Source organism: Rosa chinensis, chromosome 2, assembly GCF_002994745.2.
Source record: "Rosa chinensis cultivar Old Blush chromosome 2, RchiOBHm-V2, whole genome shotgun sequence".
In the NCBI taxonomy this organism is placed as follows: Eukaryota; Viridiplantae; Streptophyta; class Magnoliopsida; order Rosales; family Rosaceae; genus Rosa; species Rosa chinensis.
In genome coordinates, this window is record NC_037089.1 from 76,866,514 (window position 1) to 76,882,312 (window position 15,799).

The 15,799-nt window shown below is 39.1% G+C and overlaps 3 protein-coding genes across 4 annotated transcripts; 1 reads left to right on the forward strand and 2 right to left on the reverse strand.

The window, feature by feature from the left end:
- Positions 1–1,396: 1,396 nt before the first annotated feature.
- On the forward strand, positions 1,397–3,665 carry LOC112185044 (uncharacterized mitochondrial protein AtMg00810-like). Its single transcript, XM_024323255.1, has 2 exons — positions 1,397–1,699; positions 2,973–3,665. Exons 1-2 carry the CDS (start codon positions 1,397–1,399, stop codon positions 3,663–3,665), a joined length of 996 nt encoding a protein of 331 aa, XP_024179023.1.
- Positions 3,666–6,420: 2,755 nt separating this feature from the next.
- Positions 6,421–9,173, reverse strand: LOC112185046 (putative receptor-like protein kinase At4g00960). Its single transcript, XM_040515561.1, has 7 exons — positions 8,467–9,173; positions 8,268–8,325; positions 8,023–8,176; positions 7,715–7,925; positions 7,383–7,620; positions 7,144–7,294; positions 6,421–6,948 (listed from the first exon to the last, which is right to left on the reverse strand). The coding sequence occupies exons 1-7, from the start codon at positions 9,083–9,085 to the stop codon at positions 6,643–6,645; spliced, it is 1,737 nt and encodes a 578-aa protein (XP_040371495.1). The 5' UTR covers positions 9,086–9,173; the 3' UTR covers positions 6,421–6,642.
- A 1,562-nt stretch (positions 9,174–10,735) lies between these two features.
- LOC112186397 (G-type lectin S-receptor-like serine/threonine-protein kinase At1g11330) lies at positions 10,736–13,530 on the reverse strand. Of its 2 annotated transcripts, XM_040515559.1 has the most exons (4): positions 12,175–13,530; positions 11,498–11,720; positions 11,248–11,398; positions 10,736–11,089 (listed from the first exon to the last, which is right to left on the reverse strand). In XM_040515559.1, the coding sequence occupies exons 1-4, from the start codon at positions 13,448–13,450 to the stop codon at positions 10,784–10,786; spliced, it is 1,956 nt and encodes a 651-aa protein (XP_040371493.1). In that variant the 5' UTR covers positions 13,451–13,530; the 3' UTR covers positions 10,736–10,783. The 2 variants fall into 2 exon arrangements, with proteins under 2 accessions (XP_040371493.1, XP_040371494.1); XM_040515560.1 differs by lacking the exon at positions 10,736–11,089 and having other exon boundaries at positions 11,257–11,398; positions 11,484–11,720.
- Positions 13,531–15,799: the final 2,269 nt, after the last annotated feature.

Genomic DNA, 15,799 nt, shown 5'->3' on the forward strand with positions numbered 1-15,799 from the left:
CTCGGTCGACGGAGACAGCCCACTGAGAGTGTATCGTGTGTGAGTGAGAGCGAGAGTGAGTGAGATAGAGGCTTGATGAGGGTGAAAGGGTGAATGGGATTGAGGGTGAGGGGGATTGATAGTGAGTCAGTGCAAGGCTGAGAGCAATGGTGAGGGAGAGAGGCTGAGAGCGATTTTGGGTGGGAGAATGACCTAATTTTTTAGCTAAGGGAGGGAACACAATTTTGGGTGGGAGAATATGACCTATTTTTTTAGCAAAGGGAGGGAACACGATTTTGGTTAGTCCAAAGAGGCCGAGAGCAGTTTGGGTGGGAGTTCTTCTTAGTTTTTTAGCTAAGGGAAGGAAACAGGATTTTGGTTTTGAGTGTTTTGAGTTGAAAAAAAATAAATGAAAATTAATTGTCTTTTTGTTTTTTCCATTATTCAGACAACAGATGTTCTTGTTACTGTTGTCTGAAATATCTCAAATTTAACAAATAACGATGTGTTGGATGAGTAGAGATGAGACGACAGGTTTAAAAAATCTGTCGTCTGACTAACTCAGACGACAGCAAAAACTCATGTGTCGTCTGATGACTGTCGTGTGATTAAGTTATTCTAGTAGTGAATGCCAGTTAGCCATACTGGTAACCTTCCTTTATCATTGGGCAACTGTCTCTTCTCCTTAGAAAATGTCTTCCGTATTCAATCAATTCGTAAAAATCTTCTGTCTGCAGCTCGTTTTACTCAAGATAATCTTGTCTACTTTCTTTTTGCTCCTAATTTTTACCAAATTCGCTGCTTACGTACTAGTTGTCTATTGTTTCAGGGCCCTTCTAAAGATGGCCTATATCCCCTTCATCTGTCGTCTGTCACTACCACTCATCTTGCTCTAGCCACTATCCACTCATTCCTCTGGCATAATGATCTCGGTCACCCTTCGCCTACTGTTTTATCTCGTTTAGGGCCTACTATTAGGTCTCATTCTACTTTTCTTGATTTTTGTCGTGATTGTGCACTTAGCAAATCACATCAATTGCCTTTTCCTTCCAATAATAATGTGTATGCTACATCTCTTTTTCACATTATCCATAATGATGTTTGGATGTCTCCTGTTTCGTCAGTTATTGGCTTCAAATACTATGTTGTCTTCACAGATGAATTCTCTCGTTATACTTGGATATACCCAATGCGTCGTAAAAATGAGGTCTGTACCCATTTTCAAACTTTGGTTACATTAATCCGTAATATATTCAATGGATCCATAAAATTTCTCCAAAGTGACAATGGCACAGAGTATGTCAATCATGCTTTTTCTAATTTCTTCTAATCCTTGGGTATCCAACAACACTTTTCATGTCCACATACACCACAACAAAATGGCCTCGCCGAACGTAAGTACCGACACATTGCAACCATGACCCGCACTCTCCTCTTCACTTCTGGAGTTCCTCAAAATATATGGGTGGAAGCTCCTTTCACTTATGTTCATATTATCAACCTCTTTCCCACTCCTATTCTTGATTGGGATACACCTCAGTATCGTCTTTATGGTACTCCTCCCTCATATTCATCTCTTCGAGTCTTCGGTTGTTCCTGTTATCCTCATCTTGGTCCATATGTCTCCAACAAACTTTCCATTCGTAGTGTTGAACGTGTTTTTCTTGGCTATAGTTCCCATCATAAGGGCTATCGCTGTCTAAATCCCACCACTAGTCGAGTATACGTCTCCCATCATGTTTTGTTTACATTTTCCCTCTAAAGCATTGCAGGCAGCATCAAATTCTGATACAGCTCCAGAAGTCTTTATCTCATTATCCAGCCCAGTTCCTATGCAGGCCCACCTGCCGAGCCCATCACCATCCTCTCCTGACACCAGCCCAATAGATATCACGCTTCCGTCCTTGCCTCACTCCAACCCCTGCGTTCCTACCCTCTCGAACTAGACTTCTCTGCCGTTAGCGCCAGTCGACGCATCCAGTCATGAATCTACTCAGTCGCCGTTTGCTTCCTAAGTATCTCAATTGCCGCCATCTTCCACCGCTCCTCCGTCACTGCCAGCTTCCCCTGTCGCGCTGGTTATCCAGTACAGTCGTCGTCGTCGTCGACCTTCTTATCCTTCGACGGCACACCCAACCACACCACCGGCTACCTCGGATCTGTTTACTCAACCATCATCGGCATCTCCTACCCATGTTGCCAAGTCCCTGGCTGAAGCTCCTTCTCAGATCGAAGCTCCAGTTCACGCCCCTCCTCTGGTTGTTGCACCGGCCAGCAACGTCGCGGTCTCTCTCCAACCCATCTCTACCAATCCCCCTCCACCGGTTCATCCCATGACCACTCGCCTCAGCGACGGTACTCAGCAGCTCAGACAACTCACAGATAGAACTATCTGATATCCTCTACCTTGAGCTCTTGTTACCTTCCTAGACACTGTTGAATCCACATGCTACTCTCAGGCATCTCAGAAAGCCAAATGGCATGTCGCAATGAAATAGGAGATCAATGCCCTGTTGAAGAACAACACATGGACTATAGTGCCTTCCTCCCCAGCCCAGAATACAGTAGGTTGTAAATGGGTGTTTCGGGTGAAGCGAAAATCTGATGGCTCTATCGATCACTACAAGGCTCGCCTAGTAGCCAAGGGTTTCCACCAGCAGCAAGGTATTGATTACAATGAAACCTTTAGGCCTGTGATTAAACCTGCAGCTATTCGTACTATGATTACACTTGCTATGTCTAGAGGTTGGTCCCTACGCTAATTGGATGTGAAGAATGAGTTTCTTCATGGCATTCTCAAAGAAGATGTCTACATGGTTCAACCTCCAGGTTTCATTGATCCTGCACGGCCTTCTCATGTCTGCAACCTCAACAAAGCTCTTTAAGGCCTGAAGCAGGCTCCCCGTGCCTGGTTTCATCGGATGAGTACCTTCCTTTTATCTATTGGCTTCTTTCAAAGTCTTGCTAATCTCTCTTTGTTCATTTATCGTCAGGGGCTTCACACAATTTATTTTCTCCTCTATGTTGATGATATTGTGTTAACAAGTAGCAATAACCAGCTTCTCCAAACTTTTATTGATACTCTTGGACGTGGCTTTGATATCAAGGATTTAGGTCCTCTCCACTATTTCCTTGGCTTACAGGTCACTACACACTCTCAAGGGCTGTATATCAATCAAATAAAGTATGCTCATGATCTCCTCTCCAAGCATGATCTCCTATTCAGCAAGCTTGTGAATACTCCTATGTCCGCCAAGTTTGACCTCAATGCCACTGATGGTGTCGCCCTTGAGAATCCTACATCATTTCTTGAAATTGTTGGGTCCTTGCAATATCTCACCATTACACGCCCTGACATTACCTTTGCAGTAAACACGGTTTCACAGTTTATGAGACACCCAGGTGTATCTCATCTTGTTGCAGTCAAACTCATCCTCAGTTACGTCAAACACACTCTTGATCATGGTTTACTGTTCACACCACAGCGTCAACCGGTAACTCTGTCTACTTACTCTAATGCTGATTGGGCAGGCTGCCCCATTACTCGTCGCTCTACATCTGGATATCTTGTCTACCTTGGTTCTAATCTCATCTCTTGGTATTATAAAAAGCAGCCTACCATTGCTCGCTCTAGTGTCGAATCCGAGTATCACTTTCTTGCTCACGCTAGTGCCGAAACAACTTAGTTGGGCTATTTACTATATGAGCTTGGTGCCAAGATTCAATTCCCCATTTTGCTACATTGTGATAATCTAAGTGCCACTTATATGGCATCCAATCCTGTTTTTCATGCACGCACCAAGCATATTGAGCTTGATTACCACTACATTCGTGAGAAGGTTGCCCGTGATATTCATCGAGTCTGTTTCATTCCATCCAAGGATCAGCCAGCAGATTTACTCACTAAACCACTTCATAAGTCTAGCCATATTCTCTTTTCCGACAAACATGTCTGCCCAGCACCGCCAAGTTTGAGGGGGGTTGTTAAACAGACTCAATCTCCTCCTTCAATCACTCCCAGAATCTCCTCCATTGATTAGTTTGTCTACTGTTGATTTACCATTCCCTAGGATTATGCACCAGTTTTGATTATGTTGTTATTGTAATACTTGTAATGTCAAATACTCGTAGCTATATAATACATAGAATGTAATAGCTTAAATTAATCAAGGGAATATCAATTTCTACAAAAAGTACTTTCTATATGGGGGAGTCTTATTCCCATATACGTCAATGTTGGAAACGGATTCTTGGTTTTAAATTAGGAGCTACCCCTTTCACTTATTTGGGTGTACCCATATTTAAGGGCAAGCCACGTCGAATTCATCTTCAAGGTATTGCGGATAAAGCAAAGGCTCGTCTTTTGGGGTGGCAAGGAAAACTTTTATCCATGGCGGGCCGGGTACAATTGGTACATGATGTTTTTCAGAGTTTACTTCTTCATAGCTTCTATGTCTACCTTTGACCCTCATCTCTCTTGAAACACTTGTCTGCTTGTGCTGGTAATTATTTTTGGTCTGGGAACTTGGCTGTTAAAAAGATTGTCACCGTTTCTTGGCGGCAAGTCTATGCTCCTAAGGAAGAAGCTGGTCTTGGTTTACGTGATCTTAAATCCAATAACACTGCTGCTCTTGTAAGTTTAGGCTGGAATGTTCTCATATATGTATCCTTATGGAGCTCTTTTGCATGCACTCGTTTCTCTATTTGTCATCAAATGAAGTATAGATATTTTGGTTCTTGAATTTGGCATGGTTTAAAGGCTATTCTTCCACTAATTTTTCCAGAATTCCAGATGGCTTATAGGGGATGGTAAATCTGTCATGTTTTGGTCAGATCGTTGGCTCGATACTCCTCTGCTTGACAAGCTTCAAGCTCAACACTTTCTTGCACCGTTAATGACTAAAGTGGAGTCTTTTGTATATGGTCAACAATGGGTCTTACCAAATAGCTTTATTACTTCTTTTCCTACTTTGGCTGCTGAAATTCTTTATAGACCTCTTCCCATTGACTCAACACCTTATCTCTTAATTTGGGAAACTTCTAGCTCTGGGCATTTTTCTTTTTCAGAGGGTTATGAGCTTGTTCGCCAGCGCCTAACATCGGCTGATTGGGTAACAAAGATATGGTGGCATTTCATTCCTCCACGTTACTCTATGCTAGCGTGGAGTCTCTTGCATAATAAGTTGCCCACTGATGAACAACTTCAACGACGTGGCATTCCTATAGTCTCTGTTTGTTAGCTCTGTTATTTTGGCTATTTGGAGGACTCAGATCACTTATTTGTCTCATGCACCTTTGCTCAACATGTTTGGCAATGGTTGGCATGTTGCTTTGGGACTTCATTGTCTTCTAATGGTTCTATTGGTGATTTTCTAAACACAATCGCATGTAAGCCTTTTTCTCCTCAACTGAAAAATCTTTGGATTGGTGGCTGTCTTTATGTATTAATGGCTATATGGAAGACACGCAATAGGCTACGCTTTGATGATAAACCTCCTTCTCTTATGAGAGTTTTCGGGTCCACTAAAGCTTGGCTTCGTTTCGCTGCTCCCCACATGCCCGGTCACTCAAGTGGTATTTTGGATAATAATTTATTGATTGGGTTGGGTATTCAGCCTACCTCAAGGTCTCACACTGCTTCAAGATTGGTTCTATGGCATCCCCTAGTTTTTCCATGGGTTAAACTTAATACTGATGGCTTGGCTAAGGGTAATCCAGGGCCTGCAGCTTGTGGTGGTGTGTTTAGAGATAGTAGTGGTCATTACATTGGTGGTTTTTGTCATGGACTAGTAACCAAACTGCCTTTTTTGCCGAATTAATGGGAGTTATTCTTGAGATTGACTATGCTTTTCAGTTTGGTTGGCGCTATATTTGGCTTGAGAGTGATTCTCTACTAGTGTTCTTGCATGCATTACCTCCTCTTCCTTCTCTCCACCACGGCCTCTTCATATTGCATGGTTAAATTGATAAAGAAACAGCTGCCCCATTCAAAGACAGAGGGACAGAGAAAGAAGAAAACAAAGTAAGAAGAAGAATTTGATCTCTCAAACTAAAAAGATAAATGTGCCAAGTATAAATTTGTACTGAGTACTGACCATAGTATTGTGTTTCTTCCATTCAAAGCACACATATCTCACCTTGCCTTATAGGACTGAACACCAAATTAATTGATACCTATCACTCCTTTCTTACGGTCAAAGCAGGGGAGCTTTTATATATCATCGCTACTGTAATTCCAAGTTTCTAGCAAATAAATATTTTAACACATAATTTTCTCTTGTTGAATTCTTTCCAGAATTCCAGGGATATATATATAGTACTCCTCAAACCTTCTGGTGATATAGGTCTGTTCATCTTACATTGTCAAGTCATCTGTGGACAAAAGATCTCACAATATGCATGCATATGCTTCTAAGCTTTTCATGACGGTATATACACGAGTATGATAATCCACTGTGAGTTAAATACATTCATGATTATATATTTGAGCTTGCGACATCAAAAAATTAACATATTTGAGCTTGGCTTGTAAATGCACCTAAACCATTACAATGCAATAGTTAAAGTCAAATAAGAGCATACCATCGAAAACATCAGTACATATATCTGTGAAACCCAGGTTGTATTTTGCAAAAGGCTGTCCCACACAAGAACATAGAACCTTTATCGACCTTCGGGGATACTAATGGTGATTACATTGTTGGAAAAATTGATAGATGCTGGACAGGAACCATGAGCATCGGAATTACTATGTGCTGTAAACGCAGGTTCTTTGGAGAGTGGAAGTGATGTGGATTCATTGCCCAACATGAGAATTACAGTAGCCATTGTTGGTCGATCAGCTGGATCTTCTTGAACGCACAAAAATGCTAAATGGATACACCTTAAAGCTTCATGAGGCACGCATGTTTCCCTCACAGACGCATCAATCACCTTCATTCCTCTACCTTCTTTCCATAATTTCCAAGCCTAAGATACACATAAACCAATCAATTTTGCATGACTTTTCAGTTATACTTGAACCTAATAAAGTTTGGTGGCAAAGCCGAGAAATAAGCTTTGTTGCTGTTTATAGATTCTAATTTTAACTTTCATTGTTTCTTTTTCAAAGCAATAAAAGAATAAACAAGAATTTCAGTCCAAAATATCTAGAGTTTCACTTACCCATCCTGCAAGAGTTAGTGGATGTTCAAAGCGATACAAAGCAGCATTTCTCTTCCCACTTACAATCTCCAACAGCAGCACTCCGAAGCTAAATACATCCGATTTTTCAGAGAAATGGCCAAAACGTGCATACTCAGGTGACATGTAGCCGCTGCATGAATTAATGGTACATATAGATAAGCAACAGTAGTGATTTCATAACTTTTAACTGATTAAAAGCAAGTACTATAAATGCTTACTATGTTCCAACAATCCTTTTTGTATTTGCTTCAATTTGATTTTTCTCGAAAATCTTTGCCATTCCAAAGTCTGAGATTTTGGGTTTCATTTCTTCATCCAATAGGACATTGCTTGCTTTGAGATCTCTGTGAATGATTTTCAATCTGGAGTGCTTGTGGATATAAAGTACTCCTTGAGCTATACCTTCTATAATTCGAAAGCGTTTACCCCAATCCAATTTTATGTTTTCCATTGGATCTGTTTGGAAAAAGTATGAAGAAGAATGACTAACAATCATAAATAAATCATTATCATCACCAAAGAATTAATCTTAGAAGTAATGAGCGTATACCAAACAAAAATTTGTCCAAACTTCGATTGGGCATATACTCATAAACCAATATCATTTCCTCCTCTTCACTACAGCAACCCAAGAGCCTAACAAGATTGGTATGTTGGAGCTTGGCTATAAGCTTTAACTCATTAACGAATTCTTGATGTCCTTGCCCAGACTTCTTTGACAATCTTTTCATGGCTACTTCTTTATTTCTAGGCAAAATCCCCTGTGAAAGAAGAAGAATTCAACACAAAGAAGAAGAACATCATTTTTATCATATTTATGAAAACAGTTTACTTGCATATGAAGCACACAATTGTCACCTTATAAACAGGGCCAAATCCCCCCTCTCCAAGTTTATTAGCTTCACAGAAATTGTTTGTAGCAACTAATATACTCCTGAAGTTAAAAAGCGGTAATTCTGTATCATTTTCTTCATCTCCATCATTAAAACTGATTATGGTCTGACTATGCTTCCTGTTTCAATATACTTGTTAGAGCTTAGGTATACCTTGCACATGAATGTCTGGTGTAACAGAGAGAAACAGAGAGAGGTAGTAGTATATACCTTCCTTTTGCCAAACTTTTCCTCCATACATGGTATGAAATAAGTATTGTAAGCAATCCTGCTATTACTGATACTGTTACTATTACTATTACAATAGTGGTAATTCTCTTTTTGGGTGAACCAACATGAGAATCCTTAGACAAACCAAAAAGACAAGAAACAGAACCATTACTTTCAGGTCCAAACTCATTGATCATACCAGCAGCATAGCGAAGTGTTATATACCAACAACTTCTGTAGTGAGAATTGTTACCATCTAGGTTGATCAAACTTTCCTGAACCTTAAAGCCGGACACCAGACAAGTATCGCAGTACGATTTATCAGTGAGGTCTGGCTTACAAGCAGTGTCAAATGACTCAAGTGCAGCAGTCTGGTTAAGCTTGGAGACCCAATCTTGGGAAGACTCAATATGAGCACAACCATTGGGGTTGGTGACATATAGTATAGGGTCAAAACAATAAGGCACAATAGAGGAAGGGAGGGAGAGAGAGGTGAGCTTGGACTGGAAATCTTGGAAGCAAGTAATTGAAGTGGCTATGTCGGGGAGTAGGAAAAGAGAAGTGTCTTTTAGGTGTTGGGCAAGGCCTATTGCAATGAGAGATAAGAGGGTTTGACAACATGGGATTGTGGTGATGTCGGTTTCGGGGTTTTTGGGAGGAGCTTGGAAGTTTTTGCATGATGAAGATTTGAAGGGGATTCTAAGGACATAACTGAGATCCATGGGGCATGTTGTTGTGTAGGTTGAATTTAGAGATTGGGTGGTAGGGAAAGCAATTAGTGAGAGATACATCAACGAAACCCCAATGATCAGTTTCATCACTAAATTTGGGTAGAGAGGAGCTACCGGTAAAACACCTTCAGTATGACCAAAATCCCACTTCCATAATCTAATGTCTGCAAACGTATCTGAGACTTGCACCTCAAGTCTACCAGTGGCTAAAAGTCAACAGTGTACCTTTCTAAAATCACTTCTATGACTTCCGATGCCTCAAATCTTTCTTTTGTCACCCTTGAAAGAATATAATATGATATTATGATTGATCATTTGACTGGACCGCAATGTAGAATCCATATCTTTTTGTTTAGTCATCTTGACTGGTTTTATCTTCTCTTTTTCCTGATGGTTTTTGACTGGTTCTATCTGGGTCAGTATTTGTCTCCCATTTGGGCCTCTGGTTTGTGCTTTTCTATGTTCTTCTTGGCTTGTTGCCTTTCAGTCATTTTATCGAACAGTTCACCGGCATTGACGACTGAGATTACATTCTTTCGTACCCGTAGCAATCAACCAGGATGTCCGTGTCCGGAAGAAAGAGAAATACCAGATCAGGCGTCGTACACACCATGTACAACAGAAGCCTGAGAGAGATCTGTGCTTAAGGGCATTGGCAACGCATGACCAACCCAGCATAAGAATACCTCCCCTCCCTCCAATTTCAAATCAGTACCAAAGAGGCTTCCGCTTGCGAAGCCTTTTAACCTCTGGGACTGGGGGTTATATTGTGAAGCCCAAAAAAGTGGACATATGAGGCCCAATCTTAAGGAATATATTGAAGTACCTAGCTTGTTTTGTGTGTCAAATTAAGGGTGGACTTGGTTATGAATCATCAGTAGTGTTCACCTGGTCAGTTGCTGATCAAAGAATTTATGCTCAATAATCCTTAGATTTACATTCAATGGTGGAAAACAAAACACTTCAACTTAATAATAATTCTCTCTGCCATTAGATTTACATCCAAACGTGGTTGAGCATTACTTTCTTGGTCAATAACTGACCAGGTGAACATTTTCGTATGAATCATTGGTCAGTATTGCAATTTCTGAAATGCACGCTAGAGTACGTAATTGACGATGCCATCCTCATGAAGCTTCCTAAAGTTCCTATCAAATGCAACTCACAACCCAATCAGTGTCAACTTTAATAGCACAATAGATAAATGTATTCTAACTTAAAGTTTTTTTTTTTTCTTTCTTCTGCAATTGAGAACTAACATTAAATTAAGAGGTGTTAGTTTAGTAGTTAGAGCACTCATTATCTAAGATCTAGGTTCTAGGTTTGAGTCACCATGAGAGTATGAGTGAAATCATTCCTTTCATCTTCTTTAGAATCAAAGAGAGAGAAGAAAAAGAAAAAAAAAACTAACACTAAATTAAGAAAAAATCAATAATAGGTACCAAACTGTCGAAAACTATTATAAACCTTAAATACAATAGAAGGAATTTACCCTTTCACAATTTTGCTAATCATTCTTTATAAGTTTCTACATAATGTGTATATGCAAGTGTGAGACTATATTTTGAGTTATATACATTCATGACTCGGATGCTTGAAGCCTTGAACTTGCTACTTCAAAAAAGTAAGGTATTGAAGCTTGGCTTATAAAAACATATATATGAACACTTGCAATATGATGGTTACAACCCAAATAAAGGTTATAATCGAAAATATTTGTACATCAATTTATGAAACTGAAGGTGTATCTTTCAAAAGGCTGTCCTACCAAAAGATATGAAGCCTCTATCGACCTTCTGGTATACTAATGGTGAGCGCATTGTTGGAAAAAGTGCTAGATGATGGAGATGAACCCACAACACTGGAATTACTATGTGCCAAAAACGCAGGTTCTTTAGGGGGTGGAAATGATGTAGTCTCATGGCCTAACATGTGAATTACAGTTGCCATTGTTGGTCGATCAATTGGATCTTCTTGAACACACAAAAAAGCCACATGCATACACCTTAAAGCTTCATCAAATGGACATTCTTTTCTCACATAGGCATCAATCACCTTCATTCCTCTGCCTTCTTTCCATAGTTTCCAAGCCTGAGATTTAACACACAAACGACCCATCAATTTTGCATGAATTTACAATTAGATTGCAATAAACTTTGTTGCTGCTTGTAGATTTTAATTGCAAGTTTACACTATATCTACAATTTCTAACTTCAGCCAAAAAAAAAAAAACATTCAATTTCACTTACCCATCCCGCAAGAGTTAATGGATGTTCAAAACGATAGAAGGCAGCATTCCTCTTTCCACTTATAATCTCCAACAACAGCACTCCAAAGCTAAATACATCTGATTTCTCAAAGAAATGACCATACTTTGCATATTCAGGTGACATGTAACCGCTGCATGAATTAATTGTAGAGAAATAAGCAATAAATTGTTTTCATAATATTCAAACGATTGAAGCGATGTGCTATTAACCCTTACTATGTCCCAACGACCTGTTTGTATTTGCTTCAGTTTGATTTTTCTCAAATATCTTTGCCATTCCAAAGTCTGAAATTCTTGGCTTCATTTTTTCATCTAACAGAACATTACTTGCTTTCAGATCCCTGTGAATGATTTTCAATCGAGAGTACTTATGGATATAAAGCATTCCTTGAGCAATACCTTCTATAATTTGGATACGTTTGCCCCATTCCAATTTTATGTTTTCAGATGAATCTGATTGCAAAAACCATGACTAGGAATGACTAACAATGGTAATAATTAAATCATCAATATCACCAAACAAATAATCATAGAAGTGATGAGCTAGCATACCAAACAAAAAATTGTCCAAACTACGATTGGCCATGTACTCATAAACCAATAGGCAGAAATATCACTTTGGTCATCGAACTATGGCTCGCTCGACACTTTGGTCATCTAACTTTTAAAAATTTCATTTTGGTCATCGAACTATATCATCACATATCACTTTGGTCATTCTGTCTGTTTTCTCTGTTAACTCCAAGGGTATTTTGGAGATTTAAAGGTTTACTCGCCATTTTTATAACTTAATCCAACTTTTCCCGCCTAAACATAAAACTTTAACCAATTTTGCCAACTTGGGGAAATAGCCTAGGACATTACCTCACACATCCATAAAGAAAATAGCAAAAAACGAAATACATACCTAGTTCGGAGCCATGAACACGAATATAAATATCATTTGCAAAAATAGTTTTATTCTCTTCTAGATCCAGTAATTCTCCAAACCAGGCCAAGCATGTCCCAATATTACTTCCATCTGTCGCATCTACATAATTATAAGCTGTGCAAGAACAGTTCTGCTGACATTCAGATTCACACTCGCTCATACTCCTATTGTTTAACAGAACAAAATGATCCGGCAGTTTCACCCTTTCAAGCTTTGAAAAGTAACTTTTTATGCCATTACCACATGTCAACACCTTTTCCCTAACGCAGCCACTGGACCAATTCCCCACCGCCCATTGGTTTGGAAACTTGGCCGAAAAACCAGTCAAACATTTGCATGGTGATGACAGGGGTTCACCTCTACGACAGGCACTATTGGGACCGCAATGAGCATAAAAGTCACAGTTATCAACAGGCCGTGAATTTCCTAGTTCCAACCACGTTTTACTAGAATTCTGCCACAACTGCTGTTTAATTTGCCCTGTAGGATCCAACCAGACCCTCAATTTTACTGAGCTATCCGAGACACTGTAAGCAAGATAAACATCATCAACATCAAAGTTGTATGAAAGGAAAAACGCGGTTCCACCTGGATTTTGAAAATGTGCTGTATCCTTGCCAATGTACACAGAACTTCTATAATACGGAGTAGTTTCCTTCCAGATAAAGGCCTGAACTGGTACTTTAGGATCTATTCCGAAGGTGAACTTCCCGGGTTGTGGATCATCAAGCGCAGCCCAGGATGTAAGGCGCCTTTGTTGGCCAGTCTTTTTGTTCAAGGAAATCTTAATGCCAGGCAACATAGTATCACAGGGATCGAAGCTCTCCCACAAAGTGACTTCTTCAAACCTCAGAACAAGGTTTCCGGTATCCTCTAGTAATCCAGTTGTGTGATTCATTGCAGAAGCAGATACTGATGCATTAGTTGACCAGACAAGTTTTCTAGTTTGATCCAACACCACAAGATTTCCATCGCTGCTGAGCATAAAGAAATCCGGAGAATCAAGTGGAGATTCTCTATTAGCCACCCATACTAAAGCAGTATTTGGGAATTTGTTGAATCGCATACCAAGGAAGTATTTAGTAGAATTTTCATTAGGATTGAAGAAGCCTAATGAAAAGGTCCCAAGGGAAGAAACCAAAGTGTGGTTACCACCGATATACTGTCCTGGTACTATTTTGTCTTGGCAGGTACATAATGACAGGATGTGAGATACGAGCAGTGTTACAAGGTAACACAAGAGCCACCCCATTCAGAAACAGAGAAACAGAGAGACAAAGGAAGAAGAGTCGGGAAAAAAAGGTTCATGCCTTAGACTAAAAGGTAAGGATAATTTGTACACACTGAAGGTATAGTCTTGTGGAGACGATCATAGGCGGACAAAGTCTTGTGGCAGGAGGAGATTTTGGTTGGAGAAGAATTGAGGGGAAAATTTGACCAATTTCGACCGTATGTATTTTTCAATAATGTTTCACTATTTGGACCTCAAAGAAACGGTACTCCCAAAAATGACTTCTTCTATTCCAGTGAATTCTAGGTTTGAGTTTATGCGGCCTCTCGGTAAATCTAGGTTTTAGAGATGTTTACCAAGGAAAGACTTTATTTTTACCATGTTTAACCCCAATCAACTGTCTAAAATTTAACCCATTATTTCTACCTCCATTATTTACTTTTCTTTCCTTTGCACTTGTTTTCAAATGAAACGTTAACGCTTTGACGCCAAAGAGTGAGCCAACGCCAATATCTTGGCCCCACTGAAATGAAAGGATGTACTTCATCAGGCATCAGGTGATGACCCACCTCACCTGAGTGGGTGGAAGAATTTTCCTGACGTCAATACCCTCTTTACATTAAGGCTTAATGTGAAGCAAAAATTAAGGTACTTGTCAATCAATAGGAAAGCAAGAAACAACGGGCGTTTGAAAAGATAGAGAAGCATCCATGCCGATTTATAGACTCTTAATAGTGACAATTACATCTCTACTATTTATCCTCTTTTTTTTTTCTTTCTCTTTTTTTGCTAAACCTCTACCTATTTGTCTGAGCCTCCAAGTCTACAGATGACTTAATGAGTCGCCAAGACTTACCAGTCCACAAAGGCACAAAGGAATAGTACATGAAAATATAGAGGAGATGCATCCATCCCGATCTATGGACTCTTAACAGAGACAATTGCATCTCTACTTTTTTTTTTTTTGCTAAATCTCTTATTTAAGTCTCCAAGTCAACAAATGATTTAATGAGTCGCGAGGACTTACTAGTCCACAAAGGCATGCTGATGTACTTATATAAACAAAAGAAAATTTGAAATATCGAGCTCAACGGAAGACTCATAATTAAAAATTGTGCTAATTTTTTACCTCTCTTATTTTTACACCTTAAATCAGTCGTGTCTCTACACTTATAATTTCATCACATATATCTATGACATTCCAATTTAATCAATCTTGTCAAATCATTAATTTTTCCATCAATTATTTTATAAATCGAAAACGTAGATCTAATGAGCTCCTTTGTAGGATGATGTTTCACTAATATATTCCACAAGGGTACACTTGATGAAATTAGATGTGCGAGGGCACCCCCTTTTTGAATACCTTTTATTAACTGTGTCATTTGGCAGAGTAAAATAGAACCCTATTATTTTCAGCTTTCTTTGCTTTAGAGCTACTAATGACAAAATATTTTACTACCACAAACATCAGGATCTAATTATCCATTGTTAAATGAAAAAAATAAATTGATACAATAAAATTAAATATTATAATTAATATATGATTTAGATACCGTTTAAAGATGTGTACAAATATTCACAAATATAAATACTTACAATCGTATCTAACAATGCATACCAAAAACAATAGCCTGTCATTCTACACACACAAAACCCTGTGCAAGTGTCCTTTTTTTTCCGCCTTTTTGAAGACAAAAGAAACAAACTACAAAGGACAGCCTCTACGGTCACCAAAACCAAATTGACCCAGGTTAAAAGCAGAAACAACATAAAGGGGAAGCCTCAAGACGTACAGTTGTTCATTGCAAAGAGATAATCTTTTCATCACTTCCATTCCCACCGAAAATATCTGATTCAAATGAGACTAGTTAGCTAGCTACTTTCTATTGTAGGGAGCACACTTGACTTGCTCAATCAGCTAGAAAAATAGCCTTTTATGGCCACAACATAACAAGTTGTCCTATAGAGGTCGCCCCGAATCCTTGCTGTCTCTGGAAAATGTTTCATCCCCTGAGAAACTAGAATGATCACATCCAAATGAATGAATGTGAAAAAGGATGATGATAACTTCTGTTTTTTTTTTCTTGAAAAGGATAACTTCTGTTTTCTAACCCACTGGAATTTGGTACAAAAGGTGATAAGCTATCATATCATAATATCATAGTGTGATCAAAGTACCAACCAGCTGAGAGCCTGAAAGTACCTCTTTCATCCCAAGAAAGAAAAATGTAGAGCTTCCTATTTCCAATCTATACAAACAAGCCTAATTTTAAGACCCCCATTGTGGAACCCAAATTAGGATATGTGGACATACAAATTAAGGAGTAGCTTTAAAAAAATAAAAAAATAAAAACCTTTTTGCCAACA